We start from the raw sequence: 19684 nt of genomic DNA, 5'->3' as shown, positions 1-19684 counted from the left end.
AGGGAGGTGGGGAGGAAGACAAAATTGCAAATGGAGGCTGGTCTTTCCCAAGCCCCACCTCTGGTAAGACAACCGGTTCCCTTTCTGTCACTCACATGAATCTAAGAGGATAAGAGGATGGTCCAACACTCACAGCCCCTGTATTAGAAGCGTACCGAGTGGAAGGGAAGATAAGAGGGCATTTGATGGTGCCAAGGGAGGGTCTGGTCTCCAAAGAGCTAAGGTTTAAGGTCTTTCTCCCTCTGAGCTCTGTACCTCAACCAGCTGGCACTTGCTAACAAATAAAAATGTGACTTAATAATTAAAGACTATGATTTCCATGAAAGAGCCTTAGACTGCATTTGTCCCCCATACCTTCTGTTTCCCAGACAATACTTTCAGAGCAGTTTGCTTGGACCCCACTTTCAGGCACCCCATAACATGTATCTAAAACAAAGCCTCTTCTATCTCCATCACTGGGCTGAGGAGGGCTATGAAACTCCCTCCAAATGGGACCAAGATTATATTCAATAAAAGAATAATTTGGTCACCACCAATGGTCAAGACCCCAAACCTCTGTGTAATAGAACATAATTAAAACTGTTTATAACAGAACAAACTGAAAGCAGGTACAATCAGTGCTCCTCTTGGGCATTAAAAAAAAATCTTGGTGAAGCATCCCTAGAATACTTGACCTTGAATTTCATACCTTAATGGGGTATCCTCCAAGAACAAGAAACCGTTCATCAAAACTCAAGTTACCAAATAAGTAAACTCCCTCCACAGGACTATCACCTAGAAGCTACTTAAAGAATAGCTTGGCTTTTAGAATAGCTGATCCAAAGTCACTTGGAGGATAGTGATTAGATTAAAAAACACACCAAAAACCCACCATTGTCTACTAAGGCCATTCCTAGGTTCTAGCACTGAAACGTGTCCGAACCTATAAGCCCCCACACCAGCCCAGACTCCTCCTCCGGGCTCTGTGTATGGAGAGTTCTCTCTGGGAGAGAGTTCTTCCCAGCCTTCGATCCTGCCTGAGGTGGGGCACAACCTTCGCTTCCACCCAGGCCTTGAACATGATGCTTCTGATGCCACATGCTTCCTCAGCCTGCCCTTGACAGGACTCAGACATCAGTCCTCCTCGTCTCCCCTCCAGCCCCACCAACCGCAGTGCCCAGTCCTGAGCCTTGGGCTCCTCCCTGGCCAGGAGGGGTGGTTGTCTGGAATATTTCTCTGTCCTCTACAACGGGAATACATACCTAGCCTCTCCGGAATGAGAGCAAATCAGTCCTGGAGCCCCAATGCTACAGGTGTGTGTCAAACCCTATCACAGTTTTACCCCTGGGAAACTGCTCTCTGACTCACCAAAGGGTCATGACTGGGCCAGAGGCTTAAGGTGCAGCTTCCGTATTAATGCCAATAACCTGCAGCCAATCCTAAGCTTGTGCAGCCTGTATCAGTCCCTACAATCAAAAGCCAAGATATGTCGCTAAAGCTGCAGGCAATCCTATATTATTCTTGACTAATACTGTCAATAGGTGATAGCAAGTAAAACAATGTACTCCCCAAAGTGCACTTGCTTCTATGCAGCTTGTTGGACAAAGAAACCCTTCAATGAAGAAGAAAATGGGTTAATAGCCAACCTGGGATACTAATAAGGCTCAAAGCTAGAAAGTGCCAAGGCAGGACCAGAACCAGGACTTCTGACTGGATCATGGAAAGGGCCACTTGAGGACCTCAGCCTTCAGTCTGAAAAGGCCCAGAAGATGGCCCTTGGGAGCCTGGTCACAGGGAGGCCAAAGCAGGGTGATGCATTAGTCAAGCAGAGCCAATACCGACCATCTCCACCTGATGGCCATGGCTAACCTCCACTGCTCTCAGACATTACTCCAGGCCCCGTGCGAAGCCCTTTGCAATGCTGACCCATGCAATCCTCACAACAACCTTCTGAGAAATATTCTTCTTCGCCCATCTGTAACATAGGAAGGATAATGAAGCCTAAGTTACTAAAGATTTAATTTGACCAGAGGAGAAGTGTTCGAAGTCCTCGGTACCAGTGTATGTGGTATTATTTATTGCCTCCACCTACCTGTCATCCGGCTCTGAATGTTTCCATCCTGTCCATCCCTTCTGATCACCCATTGCTCCTAGAGGATGTTTGACCATCGAGCCCCCTTCCATTAGTGTGTTTCAGCTGATCAGATCTCCTCCTGGGAGCAGGAGCACCAGGGCAATTCGGCAGCCCTGAATCAGGAAGGAGAAATGAGGTTAAATGGGAGATAAATAAGAGAGGGGAAAGAGAAAAACAGTGTTTCCCACTTTGCAATTTAGCCAGGCACCAGCCTTCCCTGGGGCTGAACCCTGAGACCCTGGGGCAGCAATGTGGAGGCAGACACTGGACAAGCCAAGGTCTCGAAGCTTTGAGACTGGAAACATTCACTTCCTGTCTACATGTCCTCAGACCCCTAATTCTTGCTCATAACACCCCAATGTGGTTTTTCTGAGGGTTTTATTTGGGCCACACAAGATGTGAAAATCTCTCCTACCCACTCATCCCACACATCCTCAGCACCTCCTGGCAGGCCCCAGCCACAGCAAAGCCAATTCTCATCTTCACACACCACATGTTCACACATCACACACTCACACTACACAGCACACATTCACGTGTCATACAACACAATATACACACTCAGCCACACGTCACATATTCACACATCTCACACACACACATCATTATGCCACACATCATACATTCACACACTAACATCACACATAACATTCCCACTGCACACCTCACACTGTCACACACTTACACATTACAGCTGTATGTCACTCAGCTCTCACACATTACACACTACACATTCATGCTCACACACACTCACGCCCACAATCACACCTACGACACATTCCTTCATTTGTTCTCTCTCTCCAAGGCAGTCCCAGACATGGAACCCATAGCTGCCCAGCTATGTGGCAGAGCCCTCGAAGTCAGGAAGAATGGAGGCTAAGGGGACCTGTGGCCTCTGGCCTTCACTCTAATCAGAGGCCTGAGGCTGCCCACTGACACGTTGGCCGAGTGTGGTTGCAGGAAGTCATGAGTACAGCTGCTCTGGGCCGGTGGAGACACAGATAGGGTGGGCGGGGCAGGTTGCCCGCCCCCACACACGCTTCCTCTGCACCTGCTCTGAGCCTCACTCTCGATTTCCACTACGGACGTCATTGTTTTGTGTTTTGGAGAGCTTGTGATAAATCTGGTGTGTAGGGGCCAGGGGGAGGGGTGTGCACAGGACCACTGAGGAGCCTGGAGGCCGTGAGCCACATCCACCCAGAAGGATGTGGGAAGAAGCCTCAGTCCCCTGTGGGCACCAGAGGCAGCAGCGCCCAGAGGCGTGGCCCTGGGAACCGACCTGGGATGCAACATCCAGGAATGAAGTTTTGGAAATTCTCTGATAAGTGACAGCCCCGCACATTGCCATGTTCAAGGGCTCTTAAAGCCCTTCCATGAGTTCGGTTCCTGCTGGGTCTCATGAAAGCTTGTGAGGTAGGCAGGGCAGGGACCATCCCTATTTTATCAATGACAAAACTGAGGCTCAAAGCTAGAAAGTGCCAAGGCAGGACCAGAACTCAGGACTTCTGACTGGAACCCATGATACCTCGTGGCTGATCACCTCAGTGTCTCTACCTTCAGTTCCTGGGCTGTGCCCTTGGACACTTGAGGTCCTGAAGGTATAGCTGTACCAAGTTGCTGTGACTTTAGGCAGAGTTCTGTGTGACCTTTCACACCCTCTCCTGTCATCAACCTTGAGGTCATTGGACAGTTACCTGGGCTCCTGCCAGAGCCAGCCCCTTAGGGAGATATAGGAGATATGAAGGGTGGCTGATGTGAGGTTAAGACCCCAGGAACAATGTTTTGTTGGAGGGAATGCCAGGGATCATCTAGTCCCACCTTCATTTCGAGATAAAGAAATCGAGGTTCAAAACCCATAGTATTCCCATATAGCAGATGCTCAAATAATTGTCAAATAAGTTCAAGGGCTACAACCAGCACCTCTGACTCAGGCACAAGCTTCTGTCCACACAGCCTCCCTCAGACCAAGAAAAGTGGTGATGAGGCTCTTATATCCTGAAGACAAGAAAAAAGTAGAAGGACTCTGGCTAAGGCATCAATGAATACACATAAGGCATGGGAGGCCCCTCCAAGAGAAAGTGCCCAAGACAAAGAAATATCATGACTGATAGTTTCTGGTGGTCTTTAGGATCTGCGTAGAAGCACTTTGAACCCTGGTGACCCAATCTCGTGCAACACATGTTTTCTCAACTCCTGACTTCCGGTGTGGTTTGCTGATGTTTTCTTTTTTGGTCTAAGACTAGCAAGCAAATAAGAGGGGCAGTCATTTCCTCATTTTCAAGTCTTCATCCTCACATGGACCAGAAATCTCTTTCAAACCCCAGATTGTGGCAGTTCCTGGGTGAGCAGTGGATCCTTGTCCCCCTCTCCTGAGGCTCTTGAATGGGCCCTTGTCCTGGAAGGAGCCATGGACCCCTGGCTTTGGTTAATTTACTTCCTGCCCACAGGTAAGTGCTGTGGGGAAAGAGCTTACATGTCAGATGAGGTTTGAATTGGCCATGGGTAGAGAAGTGGCTGGTGTCTCCAGCTCTGAGGTTTCTAGACAGAATGAGGTGCAGAACAATACTAGGGCAGGACATGGATGGAAGCCAGATGAGGCATTGGAGAACCTCCCCACTCCCTGCTAGCGCCCCTCCCTCCACTCCAGACACATCTCCTGTTGGGTTCACAAGGGCTGAAAGTGTCACTTTGCCCAGATGTAGAGCCTATTAATTTGGAACCTTATAGTAAGTGCCACCAAAGTTCTTTCTTCTTACCTCTTCACTCTTTTTCTTTGGATCTCCTTCACTCCTGATTTTTAACTTTCAACTCTAACTGAAGACTCCCTAATCCATTCAGTAGGCCTAGTCCGTTTCCCAAACTCGGCATCTCAGTTTACAGCTGTTTCATTGGTCACCATCCAAACCAGCTAATCTCTCTAAACTATCACTGATATGAGCTGCAAAATGTTAGAATGGCTCTTCACAACCTCTTTCCATTTGTCCCCAGCCATACTTCGATACAATCAATGGCCAATTCATGTGCTTTCCAGATTTCCATGTACCGGGATAAGAAGCAATGGCAGCCTCTACTAGAGACGTAACAGGGGGGGAAGGAATGGAAAAGAAAAGAACACACAGTCATCTCGTACCTATTTTTCCCTCTTCCTGCAATTTGGCCTACCTATAATTCCAAATTAATTTTCCTAAAAGCTTGACTCCAATCATAGGGTTGTCCTCCCACTGCCTACTGAATTATATACCTCTCCCTTCTGCTTCTCTGTATTTCTGAGCTTATACATTCCCCAGCACTTCCCTAACCTCCAGCTAAACAGGATTTCTTGAGCATGTGCTGGACTTACTGCCACCAGCCCTTGATCATCCCATTTCTTCTGCCTGGAACATTCTTCTGCTCACCTTTACCTTCTATGGGTCCTTCAACCATCGCCTCCTTCCTATACACTTTCCAGAACCTTCTCTTTTGAAACCCAATAGCTGATCCCATTCTGCCTTGTATTGAGGTTTGGGGTATTGCCCACCTCATTTTATTGATTAAATGGTAACCTCCTTGAGCAAAGGTGGGCAAACTTTTTGACTCGAGGGCCACAATGGGTTCTTAAACTGGACCAGAGGGCCGGAACAAAAGCATGAGTGGAGTGTTTGTGTGAACTAATATAAATTCAAAGTAAACATCATTACATAAAGGGTATGGTCTTTTTTTTCAATAGTTTTATTCATTTCAAACAGGCCGGATCTGGCCCGTGGGCCATAGTTTGCCTACGGCTGTCCTTGAGGGTCAATTTGGATTTTTTGTTCATACTTGCTTTCTTTCTGATGGCTTGAGTATGGAAGAAAGTCAAATGTTTATCAAGTTGAAGATCAAAAACCCCTAAAAAGCCCAAGGGAACAGAGTTTTAATGAAGCGTCAGACTGGGTGAGAGGTAGTGGAACATAAGTGAGCACAATGTGAGTAAAATTAAACTCAGACCTCAGGGGGAAGAGGGGTTGGGTGGGAAAGGAAGGCCTCCAGGAGTGAAGGGTACGTAAATTGTACCACGGCCATCTGTTCTAAGCAATACCATCATTCTCTGGGCCAGAGGAGTCCAGGCTCTGGGCCTGGTTCTTCCCCATTTGTGCCCATACCCACAGGGTGAGGAATTCACAAGCCCAATGGGATGTGTCCATGCCAAGCTCACCCCTAACCCCCTCTTCTAGGCCTTGAGTTCTTTGTCCAAATGTCTGCAGGCACACTTTCAATGACTGTGTGCACTTCCATCTCAGGGTCTTCTAACCTTTGGCCTATGAAAGGGCGGCACAGGAGTCTGCCTGGAACGGAGATAGATGGAGCTTATTATACCTGCAAACTGGGGAATCCATCGTGTATATACCAGCACCCTATGGTGGCAGGAGCCAGGGATGAGAGAAGCAGGGAGATAAGCAAGAGGCTGAGACAGGGACGTGGGGCCTTCCTTTACCTTATAGCCATGTTTTAGAGTGAATATCCAAGGAATGTGTGAATTTGTAAAGAGAAGGGGATAGAACAAACTTTATTTAACAGTTTATTAGCTTTATTTATACCTTTAAAATATTTAGACATATAATATATGGGCCTTTATTTGCATTCATGTCCCAGGTCCTGGTCCCCAGGGCCCAATGCATGAGGCCCAAGCTACAGGCCACACTGCCTGAAGCCTTAGGTGGCTTTGCCTAGTAAAGTAAGGCAGTATCACAAGGTGTAGAGTTTCAAGCCATTTTTACCAATAACAATAATAATAATAATAATACATGCATACACTAGATGTTATGATCCAATACACACACACACACACACACACACACACACAGACACACACACACACACACACACACACACGACACCCCTACAATTTGTTCTTGATTCTTTCATATGGGAATGAGTTTTGGGCTTCAGCAGTTGGATGAATGTTGGTGCTCTTTACTGAGATGGGAAGAGCTTATAAAGAAATCAGTTTTGTTTTGTTCTTTACTGTTGTTTTGTTTTTCATTAAATTTATTGGGGGATGGTTAATAGGATCATATAGGTTTCAAGTGTGCATTTCTATGATACATGATCTGTATATTGCACTGTGTGCCCACCACCCAAAGTTAAATCATCTTCCTTCACCAGATATTGAGCCCCCTTTCCCCACTCACTACTCTCCCACCCCCTTCCCACTGGTATCCACCATAATTTTATCTGTTTATACGAATTTTAGTTCTATATTCCACATATGAGTGAAATCATATTGTTCTTAGCTTTTTCTGACTGATTTATTTCACTTAGCATTTTCAAGGTCCACCCACGTTGTCATAGATGGCAGTATTTCATCTTTTCTGAAGGCTGAGTAGTATCCATTGTATTTATGTACCACATCTTCTTTATCCAGTCCTCTATCAAAGGACACTTTGGTTGCCTCCATGTCTTGGCCGTGGTGAATAATGCTGCAATGAATATAGGGGCGCATGTATTTTTGTGACTAAAGGTTTTCAAATTTGGGGGGTAGATACCCAGAAGAGGGGTTGCTGGGTCATAAGGTAGCTCTATTCTTAATTTCTTAAGGAATGGCCATTCTGTTTCCCATAGTGGCTGTACCATTCTACATTCCCACCAGCAGTGAAAAAGGTCCCCTTTTCTCAACTTCCCCAACCCTGTTTTTACTTGTCTTGTTGGTAACAGGTGTGAGGTGGCAGCTCATTGTAGTTTTGATTTGCATTTCCCTAATAGCTAGTCAAGTTGAACATCTTTTCATATATCTGTTGGCCTTTTGTATGTCTTCTTGAGAGAGTTGTCTGTTCAGATCCTCTGGCCATTTTTTAAATGAATTGTTTGTTTGGTGATGAGTTGTATGAGTTCTTTATATATTTTGAAAATTAACCACTTGTCTGAGCTATTGTTTGCTAATATCTCCCATTTGGTTGGTTGCCCTTTTGTTCTGTTGTTGGTTTCTTTTGCTTTGCAGAAGCTTTTTAGTTTGATATAGTTCCATTCATTTCTTTTTGTCTTTACTTCCCACATGCAAAAGAATGAAACTAAATTACAGTTTATCCCCATCTAAAAAATGAATTCAAAATGGACCAAAGACCTACATATAAGATCTGAAACAATAAATTACATAGGAAACATAGGTACTAAACTTATAGACCTTGGTTGTAGAAAACATTTTATAAATTTGACCCAAAAGGCAAGGGTAGAAATGGGTTTTGGAAAAGAAATCAAGAGTCCTTTTTTGCCATTGTTTGTTTGAAACACATAGTAGACATTCACATGGAATCCAAATTTAAACATTGGGAAGGCAATTCTAGAGCCCAGAGATAAAGACAAGACTGGAGATACATGTTTGGGTGAACTCTGTATAGAGTTGTCATGAAAAGCAACAGGAATAAATAAGCTAGTGTGTGTGGGGGGAGAGTGATGGAGGACAGAGAAAGGAACACACCCAAGTATGAGGCCCCGGGGTGGCCCAACATTGGGAGGTGAGTAGAGAAGAAGTAAATAAGAAGATTGAAAAAGAATAGCTATTGAGAGTGCGGTGTCAGGGAAGACAAGAGAAGAAAGTGTTTCAAGGACTCAATTTCATCAAATGCTGCCAGGAGGGTGAGTAAAAGGAAGACAGAGAAGCGGCCATTAAACATGGCAATAGAAGACGCTGGGTGGCCTTGATTAGAGCACTTTCAGTGGAGTATTGGAGACAAAATTCTGACAGGTGTAGGTAGAAGAGGAACTGGGAGGCGTGGAAGTGGATTCAGTGAGTTTGATGGCTCATTTGAGAAAGAGAACAGAGACGGGTGGCAGCTGAAGGGGAGGCAAAAGTCACCGAGGGGTTTCAATACGGCACAACGGAGCGTGTGTGGAAGCCACGCCGATGTGGGAAGAGGAGAGCGCAAGAGGCAGGGAGAGAAAAGGATAATTGCAGGAGAGAGGTTCTGGGGAAGGTGAGCAGGATGGGTTTCAGGGTACAGATGAAGGCACTAGCGTTTGATAGGAAGGGGGACACTCCATTCACTGTGAAGGCACGAAGGGCAGGCTGCAGGCCTGGACACACATAGGTTAGTGTACACGGAAGTGAAAAGTTGATTTGGATGTTTCTCATCCTTTTAACAAAGCCACGCTCTATCTTATAAACGTAAATGTCTCAGGCGAGCTTCCTTCTTTCAGAGATTCTGCTATGGCTTGAGTTATAAGCTCCTCATTATCACCCCTTGCCCCTGAAAATCATCGCTTTGTGGAATCCAGAATCTATCTCCTGAGCTCCGTCACCAGCCAAGGCCATGTGACCCCTTACCTTATTTTGCATTATGAAAATTATATTATTTTCATGTTCCAAACATCCATTTATATCTAATTATATAATTAGTAACTTTTGAAATCCTCCCCTACAGCGCCACTATAAGTCAAGTTGCCAAATTATAGATTAATGTCACTTACTTAGTTTAGTAGCTAAAATGCCATTAAACAGCTTGGCTCCTTTATATAGCTTCTTGCACCCCTCCCTTTCTCCCAAGAACCATTTGGAAATATAGTTATAGCCCAGAATTACAAAACTCTAAGGACAGCTGGGATGCTTATTTACCATGCAGGTGCCTAGACCCAACCTGGATCAAGGTTGTCTGCAAGTCCTCTCCACATGAATCTTAGCACACTGTGCATAAGTTCTAAACCAGGAAGTTACTAGTACATCTATCTTTCTTCTGTTGGGGATATCTGCTTTTCTAAGCCTTGGATGACAGTTAGAAGCTACTCTGAACTCCAAGGAGAGCTGGGGTCTGGTCATTGTCATCTTGCTAACTGGTCTGTCTCTTCGTGGGATCTTTGACACTGTGCTATAGCGGCTGTCCATTTGTGTGGATTTGTTCATTTTAAGAAGAATATAGAGTTGCAGTCAAGAGATCAAGGTTCTTTTTTTTTTATTGATTTCAGAGAGGAAAGGAGAGGGAGAGAGAGATAGAAACATCAATGGTGAGAAAGAATCATCGGTCGGCCACTTCCTGCACCCCCCCCTACTGGGAATGAAAGCTACAACTCAAGTATGTGCCCTGACCAGGAATCAAACCGTGACCTCCTGGCTCATGGGTCAACACTCAACCACTGAGCCACACCAGCCAGGCAGTGGCTATCCATGTGTACCACCTACTGAATGAGTCTTTCTGTGAGGGGAGGAATATCAACTATCTTATTGTCCCTTGAAAGGCATTCAATTCATGCTTATTGAGTGATTTAACAACTAGAACTGGGTGGGGATGGTTGTTTCGGCTGACTGGATCTGAGCAAAGCAAAACTAGACAGACAAACCTGTTGCAGCAAAATGGTTCCATGCCTCCCAATGCCACACTGAAGTCACCTGGGGGTTACGTGCTGTTTGCGATTTCCATGGAATATTCTCTCTCCTTGGAGTGCAGTATTTTTTTACTATATTCTTAGGGGGTTGGTGTCCTGGTGGACATGGGTTTGGTGATGAGCTGAGGGTTATGCTCAGGCTTGGGCTGGGGAGAAGCGCGGCTGAGACAAGTTTGGACACAGAGATGAACATAGAGTAGGGCTGAGGATGAAAAGAGGGGAGGGTCTGGGAACAGGTTGGGGATGAGGCTAGGGCTAGAGATGAGGATAGCACTGAAGCTGAGGGCTGGCCGAGGCCCGGGCTGATAAAGGGGATGGGCTGTTCTGGGGAAGGGCACGAGGCTGGACTGGGGCCTGGGCTGGAAAGAGGGATGGAGGTGGGAGTATGGCTGGAGATGAGGCTTCCTGTCCATTAACTCCCTCTTCCTGCAGTATCTGGAGCCCTGGTGCTCCCAGAAGTCAAGTTGGAGGGGATGCTGGGCGGATCTATTACCATTGAGTGCCCGCTTCCTGAAACGTATACGAGAGTGTATCTGTGCCGCGAGATAGACAAATCTCAAGCGTGTTTCACCGTGGTGTCCAGCATGAGCTTTGTCAGGAAGGAATACAAGCGCCGTGTCACCCTGAAGCTGTGTCCAGACCAGAACCTGTTCCTAGTGGAGGTGACAGAGCTGACCCAGAGTGACAGCGGAGTCTATGCCTGTGGGACAGGCCTGCACACAGACCGGGGCAAGACCCAGAAAGTCACCCTGGATGTCCACAGTGGTAGGTGCCCGACCTGATGGAGGCTCCGCCCAGCCAGCAAACCTTTCCACTCAGGAAGGTTAGGACAGCATCGGACTATGGCAGTCCCCCAGACTATGCTAGTGCCATAATAGTCAGTCCAATAATAACTTGGATTTGGATTGGTGGACCCTGTAGAGTCAACTAAATTCAGGGTCCACAGAATTGTCTATGCAAGCAAGGTTGGCGCTCTCCTTGTGTTGAATTGTACCCATCCTACCCAGGGCATGAGGGGAGGAGCAGGGGCTGAGATTGAGGAGAGGCTCTGAGAGTGGAGGAAATTGGGAACAAAGAGACATAATTCTCCCATGAGAAATATCAGGGGTGAATATAAAGGAAAGACAGTCTTTCTCAAGCCACATTTGTAGGCCAAACGTGTTGCTTTAGGATCTGATCCTTTCCATATTTCTGCGGAGTCCTGTCTTTCTCCACCGACTCCCTCACACGCCAGCAGCACTAATTCAACAGCCTAGAAACCCAGAGGCCTCTGGGTTAATTGGGTTGGGGTGAAAGGGGTTCTTTTTCTGCTCCTCTTGGGGGACCCTGCCCTCATCCCCTCGCTGCCATCCATCCTGGCTGAGTCAGCTTCAGCTCCTACTACTGCCCCTTCCCCAGACTTCCGGCTCCTCCCAGAGCCCACCAGTGCATTCCTCATGCCTCCAGCAGAGTATGACCCATTCTGGGAAGAGGAGCCGTTTCCACCATGGAGAGTTCCACCCATGGAGATGCTCCCTTGGTTCCAGAAACCTGTACTTGCCAGCTCCCTCGAAGTCCTTTCCCAAGGTCAGTTCCCCAAAGCTGGGGTGGGAGGGGTGGTGGAGGTGATAGGGTGTTGTGAGAAGGGAAGGAAGTTGTGTTCGTTCATAGAGTGATTGGCAGAGCATAGCGGAGTCTCCGATGTGTGTTTCCCTAACTCAGGAGAGGGTACCCATCCTGAGGTCTGTTTCTGTGTCCTTCAAGCCCAGCCTACAGCCTGGACACTCGGCTCTAGTCGCAGAACTGACATCACCACTAGGTGGCAACGCAAGCAATGGAGTTTGTGCTCCATTCACAAAATCCAGCCCTTTTATGAATGACTGCTGAAACCGAAATGGGGCAGAAGGTTCCCAGCTGGAGCTCATTATGACTCCTGCTGCCCACAGGGCTGTCATACTTGCTGGCATACAGTGATCTTAACAACTCTATTTTGCAATGAAAAGAAAAAAGAATGATTATACTAATGATACCTTTACATTCTCTATCATTTCCCTGTTTTAAATGCATTTTGACATGCAATATTGCCATTCCGTCTACCCTGTGGGGTAGATACATTAATTGAACATGGTGTCACTCGAGGACCCTGCTGGGTGCCAAGAGGGAGAGTGCAGCTGAGCTCATTATGTGCCCCTGGTTGTGACTGACAGGTGTGGGAGGGGGGAGAATAGACAAGCACATGGCAGAACACAAGGTTTTCTCCATGCTCAGAGGAGGGGAGGCTGATCTGCTTGGGAAGTCGGGGAAGGCTGCCTGGAGAAAATGGCATTTGAAGGAAATCTGGGTAGAATTTACTGGGTGTGGACGGCACTAAGAATGCTAGGAAGGCATTCCAGGCCCCGAGGAGTGCAAGAACAAAGGTAGCCTAGGTCCGTGGTTGGCAAACCGCGGCTCCCGAGCCACATGCGGCTCTTTGGCCCCTTCAGTGTGGCTCTTCCACAAAATACCACGTGTGGGCGCGCACGTACAGTGTGATTGAAACTTCGTGGCCCATGCGCAGAAGTCGGTATTTTGTGGAAGAGCCACACTGAAGGGGCCAAAGAGCCGCATGTGGCTCACGAGCCGTGGTTTGCCGAGCCGCAGTTTGCCGACCACTGGCCTAGGTGAAAGGGGAGTGTGTTCAGGAAAGAGGTGGTCACAGCCCACCCCTGCTGGAGACCAGAGTGTGGACGGAAGATCACTTTTTCCCTCTGTCTCCTGCAGTGACCTCACCAGCTCCAAGGACAGAGGCCCCTCCAGCACACCCCTCCTCCCCCACCCCCCCAGTCACCCACCGCCCTCGAGTTTCCAGGTCCTCGGCAGTGGTGGCGGCCAAGCCCACAACCCGCCTGCCATCCACCACAAGCTCAAAGACCTCAGCCCTGGAGAGGCTGCTCAGGCCCCAGACAGCCAGCTACAACCAGCACACCAGGCTTCACAGGCAGAGGTGAGAGGCCTCCACCACCCGGGATGGGCTAGAACCCAGGCAAAATAGTCTAGGATTCGGAGACCCACTGAAATGTCTACCAACCAAGGCCCTTCTTGGCTTTGTCTCTAGAAGGCCACTGTGACACAGACGACCTGTGAGTATAGCACATTAACTCTTTAGTGCCCTTAACATGAATATACTTGCCAACGCCCCAGCAGGCGACCCTGTAGAAGCCAGACCCCAAATTTTCAGTCCCTCCGCATTCATTCACATCTATTTCGATGGGGAGAAACTAAACGAGAATAAAATCAACGACTAAACTACTAAGGATTATAACTACTTTCACGTGTTTCCTTTTACTTTTTCAATCTAGCTATTAGGAAATTTTAAATTACATGTATGACTCACGCTATGTTTCTACTGGACAGCACTGCTAGAAAGGCTAGAATAGATGCTAAGAAAGTGCTGCAATAGACCACTAGGGGGCAGTATTACAGCAGCCGCCAAGGAAAAGCTACAATAATCGGAATTATTTTTACCTAAGCAAAGATCACCATGTGAGTGAGAAAGGGGACCTTCACTTAGGTCGTATAGATGAGGAAACTGAGACCATGAGAGGGAAGTAGTTTCAAACGGAACCAGGATTCCTGATTATTAGTTCAGGAAATGACAACAGCCTCCTTAGGGAAGAATTCAAGGCAAGTCAATCAACATTTTCTTACTATGTGTCAAGCATGGCGCTATGTCCTGAAGATGTAGAAAAAACGAAGCCGTGCGGTATATAGGTCCTATCTCACTAATGCAAGTCTGACCGTGACAAAGGTTGTAAAGGCTATGATCACCAGAATTAGGAAAAGGGAGAAAAGAATCGGTTCTGGTTTGCCATGTTCAGGGAAGAGGACTTAACCCATTGGCTCCTTGTGGAAAGTAAAATTTCCACATGCAGGGGAAAGAGAGGGGAGGCCTCCTAGGCAGAGGGAGCACCATAAAAAACAACATCCTCTTTCCCACAACGAGAAGAAACTAACTCATTGAACATTTGCAATAAGCTTGAGGAAACTGAGGTCCAGAAAGGGAATCTGACATTTGCTGACTGCCGCGTGGACCCGGTGCGTGAAGTTCTTTTCATCCACTCTGTGGTTTGCCCTTAAACGGTTCTGTGAAATCGGTTTTACTAGACCCATGGACAGGGAAATGAGGCTCAGAGAAGTTAGAGACTGGTTCCAGATCACACAGCCAGTGAAAATCTGAATCTAAATTTGAACCCAGGTTTCCTGGCTCCAGAAACAAGGCTCTTTGTTGGGGGGGGGGGGGGAATCGGTTAACAAAGGGACAACCTGAACCATCTCCAAACAGTGGCCACTCAAAAGTGCTTCCTTAAGCCTCCTCCCTTCCCGCCCTCTCCCCTCTCCCTCTCCTGCCCCCCTCAGAGCCTCCCACCACAGCCCGGGGTCCCGAATGGAAGACCAGGGGTTTCATCTCCTGATCCCCACCTTCCTGAGCCTCATCCTGCTGACCCTTCTGGGGCTGCTGGTGACCAGGATCATTCAGAGGAAGAAAGGTGAGCGGTTGGGCTGGGTTAGAGAGAACTGAGCGGCCCAAAGAGCCCAGAGCACCCCCTCCCTCCACCCCTACCCCCCCTCCCCCGCTGGATCCCGGGAGCTTTCGATGAGCGTCCGGGGTTACGGGGAACCAGGGATGGGGGGGGAGTGAATCGCCTGGAAGTGGGGTCGCAGCCGCCGGGGCGCTTTGGCCTTCCGTGGAGGGTAGGCCGGCGCCGCGAACCCTAAGCCGTCCCCGCCCCCCCCCTCCCCGGGGCTTTTTGCCGAGAAGCCCTTTCCAGGCGGGCGAGCCGACTGGCCCTGAGGATGAGCGCCCTGGCGGCCTCCCAGCGGCCCCAGGCACAGCGGCCCCGCGTGTCCCAGCGGCCACGCTCCCAAAACAACGTCTACAGCGCCTGTCCCCGGCGCGACCCGGAGGCGCACGCTGCGGGTAAGCAGGGGCGGTGGGTGAGCTGGCTGGCGGGGGGCCAGAGGGACCACAGGGTAAGGGGGGGGTGCGGGGGAGCGGGGAGGACACGGTGATGGGGGGGTGGGTGGGTACGGGGATCAGGGGGTGGGTGCGGGGCAGTGGGGGGTGGGGCGGATGAGGGCAGGATTGCGAGGCCCAGCGTTCCATCGGGTGAGCTGGAGGGCAGGGCCGGCTCCTCCTCCCCAGGGCTGGTCGCAGAGCTAGGGTGGGGCCGGACCCCCGGCCACACCCTCATCCCGGCCTCGGGTCCCTTCCCCCAGGTGACCTGGAGGCACCGACCCCAAGGCCCGGAGCGTCGGCGCCGCCCGCCCCGCCGCAGGTGCGCCCTGCCCCGGCCCAGGTAAGAACAGCCGCGGTGGCCCGACGGGGCGGTCCCAGAGCTGGGCGCGGACCCAGCGCCATGGCCCCAGCCACGTGTCGCTCGCGGGCTGGGCTTTCCCAGCTGCTCCGGCGCGGAGTCCGGGAACTAGTCTCAGTGCCTGTGCAGGGCCTGCCCAACGACGGGGTAGACTTAGTTACCTGGCTTTTAGCCTAGCATTTCCGTGGGTGCTAAGTAGAGGCTGCTGGGTGGTAATCCAGCACACGAGGGGCTCTCGGGGGAGAGATTCGATTTCTAGGAGGCCTGAAGGGGGTGGAAGCACACACTTTCATCTTAATATGAGGGAGAACTTCCAAGTGGGCTCTCCAAGGTGAGAGGAGTTCTTTACCCATCCCTGGAGGCAGTGAAGCCCCGAGGATGACCTGCTGGCAAGATGTAGAGAGGACTCAACACCTGGGGTGAGGAGGGTTCCTCCTGAAATCTAGGAATGGACATAGGAACTCGGGTTTCTGTCCGTTGCCATTGGCAGGTGGGCAAACCATCGACTCATCTTTGTTTTCCCAAAGTCAGGGAGGAAAAGACTTTATTCTCTAAAGTAGCCCACAGTAGCTAAAACACTATTTGCTTAGGGACCAGGAAAAACGAAGCATGGCCAAAGTCTTTTTTTATTTTTAAAATATATTTTATTGATTTTTTTTTTTTACAGAGAGGAAGGGAGAGGGAAGAAACATCGACCAACTGCCTCCTGCACACCCCCTACTGGGATGTGCCCACAACCAAGGTACATGCCCCTGACCAGAATCGAACCTGGTACCCTTCAGTCCGCAGGCCAACGCTCTATCCACTGTGCCAAACTGGCTAGGGTGGCCAAAGTCTGTTTTATAAATTAGGGTGTAGACCAGTGGTTCTCAACCTTCCTAATGCCGCGACCCTTTAATACAGTTCCTCATGTTGTGGTGACCCCCAATTTCATTGTTACAAATTGAACATAATTAAAGCATAGTGATGAATCACAAAAACAATATGTAATTATATATGTGTTTTCCGATGGTCTTAGGCGACCCCTGTGAAAGGGTCGTTCGACCCCCAAAGGGGTCGCGACCCACAGGTTGAGAACCGCTGGTGTAGACTAATCTAAAGCAGCAGACCTTAAACCAGAGGGCTCACAAGATGGAAACCTGTTTCCTCCCAAGTAAGGGCAGGCGGCCGTCCAGGGACTAAAACACCTTCTGTCTTGTTGGTCCCCCACCCCTGGTGTCTTGCCTGGACCATGGTCAGTGCTCAATAGCCACATTCCAGCCCATAGAGGGAGGAAAAGAACCCTGCTTCTTTAAGACGCATCACTTCCTTCCCATCCACTGGCTGAGAAATGTAGTCACTGGCTGGGCAATCATGTGCTAAAAAGGGGAGAGCGATGCCCAACAGCCAGTGACAGCTCTGCCACAGTCACCTCCAGCTTCTTGAGTTTGCGGTCACTCGCCCCTGCTGGAGAGGGTTCACGGTAGCTTAGGCAGGTCCAGCAGTGCCCAGACTCTACTCACTCTACCCTTATTCTCACCCTTTTGTCTAGAACTGCCCTGTGGCCATACAACCCTCACCTCATCAGCTTGCTCAACTTTTATCCTTCCTCCTTGCTTGAAACTCTCATTCCTACCATTAGGGACAAAAATCTTGATGGAACAAGTTCTCAATAAGGTGTATATGATTAATGACTGAATATTGTAGCCTTCACAGGGAATATTTTAATTTTTAAAGACAAATTAATCTCAAATGGCAAATTATAACAGGCAATGGGAGCTAAGTACCAAAAGTAGCAGGTCTTTTCAATGAGCAGTTACTGAGTGCCTACTGTGTTCAGGGGGCTGGACTTCTAATTCTCAGCAGTTGAGCAAGGGCACATGCTCAGGTTGTGGGCTTGATCCCCAGAGTGGGGTGTGCAGGAGGCAGCTGATCAATGATTCTCTCTTATCATTGATGTTTCTCTCTCTCTTTCTTTTCCTCTCTGAAATCAATAAAAATATATCTAAAATAAATACATAAATAAACATGTGGCCCATCACCACCACAGCCTTCTTGGGTCATGGTTCAGCCTTGTCCCCCGAGAACTGACCCATCCTGAAGGCAGGTGATTCTGGGGAAAGGAGCACCCCTGTGCCCACAGGTCCTGCTGCCTTTCTCCCCTTCACCACCCAGCGCCTTCCTGGAATGTTCTGTCACATCACGTCACTGGCTCTCCGAGCCTTCCAGAGGCGCAGGGGTGACTCACCTGCCTCTGAATAACTCCCTTGAGGATGTATATTCATTCCACAAGTCACAGCATCCAATCCCAGAGGGGAAACTCCTCTGGCAGGCAAGTCTCCTCCAGACGGGTGCTTAACCACGTGACTGTAGTCGGAGCCCCATGTAAGGCATTTCCTGCCCACGTTAGATCTAAGTGTTTTCCAGTTATCTCAGGTGAGATGCCGCCCCGAAAATCCCCAGGGCGGAGCTGCTTGATGGAGCGCAGCCACCTCTGTGTCGTTGCCTTCTGGAAGTCAGCAACCATTTGCATGCCCGCCGTTGCCCGCTGTGGGAATCCAGCTGGAGAAATAGCAAGTCACTCTACCCAGACCCAGTCATGCTTCCTTGGTTTTCCCAGGTGTCGGAAGCTCCCTGGCCCCACGTGCCGTCTCTGAAGACCAGCTGTGAATATATGACCGTTTACCGCCAGCCTGCCGCCATGATGGGGGATGCTGATTCAGACGAATACGTCAATATCTACTGCCTGACTCACCCCTCCAGCTGTCCCCCTGGGCCCAGGCCTCTGCGCCAATGAGTCTGGTTTGTCTGCTGGTTTCCAACACTCGCTTCGTCTACTTTTAGAGCCCCTCGTGACATCCCACATCCCACCTTCCATCCTGTCTCTGCCTCATTGCCCTGAGCATAGCTCAGTTCCCATGGCTCTTCTGCAAACCCCTGTGGCCTTCAGGTGGCTTCTGGCCATGCAGGGCATTTGTCCCGATGCCACCTGCTTCCCTTTCAAGCCCTATAACAGGCTGTGGGATTTGCAGACTCTCTTTGATCACAGGGTTTTTGCTGCCTCAGCTCTAGACCATGTGGCATTAATTTTGATGTGATGAAGGATTCCAAATTTTCAGAACCATATATATTTCCCTATGTCCCTAAATCTTCTTTAAGTCTCCCTTCCTTGATGCTCATAAGGATCCTAACCCTAGCATTTCCCCTCTTTTAAATATAGTTTTTGTCACTTCTAGAGGACTTTAAGGGAGAGATTGACAACAATACAGTCATAGTAGGAGACTTTAACACTGCTGACATCACTGGATAGATCTTCCAGACAAAAAATTAACAAAGGAAACAGTGACTCTAAAGGACACACAGGCCCTGACCGGTTTGGCTCAGTGGATAGAGCATCGGCCTGCGGACTGAAGGGTCCTAGGTTCGATTCCAGTCAAGGGCATGTACCTTGGTTGCGGGCACATCCCCAGTAGGGGGTGTGCAGAAGGCAGCTCATCGATGTTTCTCTCTCATTGATGTTTCTAACGCTCTATCCCTCTCCCTTCCCCTCTGTAAAAAAATCAATAAAATATATTTTTTAAAAAAATAAAGGACACACAGGATCAAATGGATTTAATTGACTTTTATAGAACATTTCACCCCAAAGCTGCAGAATATGCAGTCTTCTAAAAATCGTTTGTGTCACTTCCTTATCCTTCTTCCATTCTTATCCTAACATGGCTCTATCTTAGCCATCCAAACCGTTACCTCTCTCGGCTTTCAGAAATGCACCTTATCTCTTGGCCAGTTCCAAGTGGACCCAGCAAGGTGGGGAAGGAAAGTGGCCTGGGGTCCTGGAGGGCCATGGGCTCTGCAGCAGCACTTCAGTCATGGAGGAAGACATCCCATCTCCTCCACAGACTCTTACCCTTAAGTCTTCTGCGCAAGG

At 48.9% G+C, this 19684-nt stretch overlaps 1 protein-coding gene across 4 annotated transcripts; it reads left to right on the top strand.

Annotated features, from left to right (window-relative positions):
- Positions 1-2294: 2294 nt before the first annotated feature.
- FCMR (Fc mu receptor) lies at positions 2295-19300 on the top strand. 4 transcript variants are annotated; one of them, XM_059674607.1, is made up of 9 exons: positions 2307-4560; positions 10877-11209; positions 11894-12010; positions 13184-13406; positions 14819-14949; positions 15222-15380; positions 15680-15759; positions 16445-16519; positions 18377-19300. In XM_059674607.1, the coding sequence occupies exons 1-9, from the start codon at positions 4521-4523 to the stop codon at positions 18551-18553; spliced, it is 1335 nt and encodes a 444-aa protein (XP_059530590.1). In that variant the 5' UTR covers positions 2307-4520; the 3' UTR covers positions 18554-19300. The 4 variants fall into 4 exon arrangements, with proteins under 4 accessions (XP_059530592.1, XP_059530590.1, XP_059530588.1 ...); XM_059674605.1 differs by having other exon boundaries at positions 2308-4560; positions 11843-12010; XM_059674609.1 differs by lacking the exon at positions 10877-11209 and having other exon boundaries at positions 2295-4560.
- The last annotated feature ends 384 nt before the right edge of the window (positions 19301-19684 follow it).

This window comes from Myotis daubentonii, chromosome 18 (assembly GCF_963259705.1).
Source record: "Myotis daubentonii chromosome 18, mMyoDau2.1, whole genome shotgun sequence".
Taxonomy (NCBI): domain Eukaryota; kingdom Metazoa; phylum Chordata; class Mammalia; order Chiroptera; family Vespertilionidae; genus Myotis; species Myotis daubentonii.
Note: the sequence above shows the minus strand (reverse complement) of the source record. Positions and strands in the feature narration are given on the sequence as shown.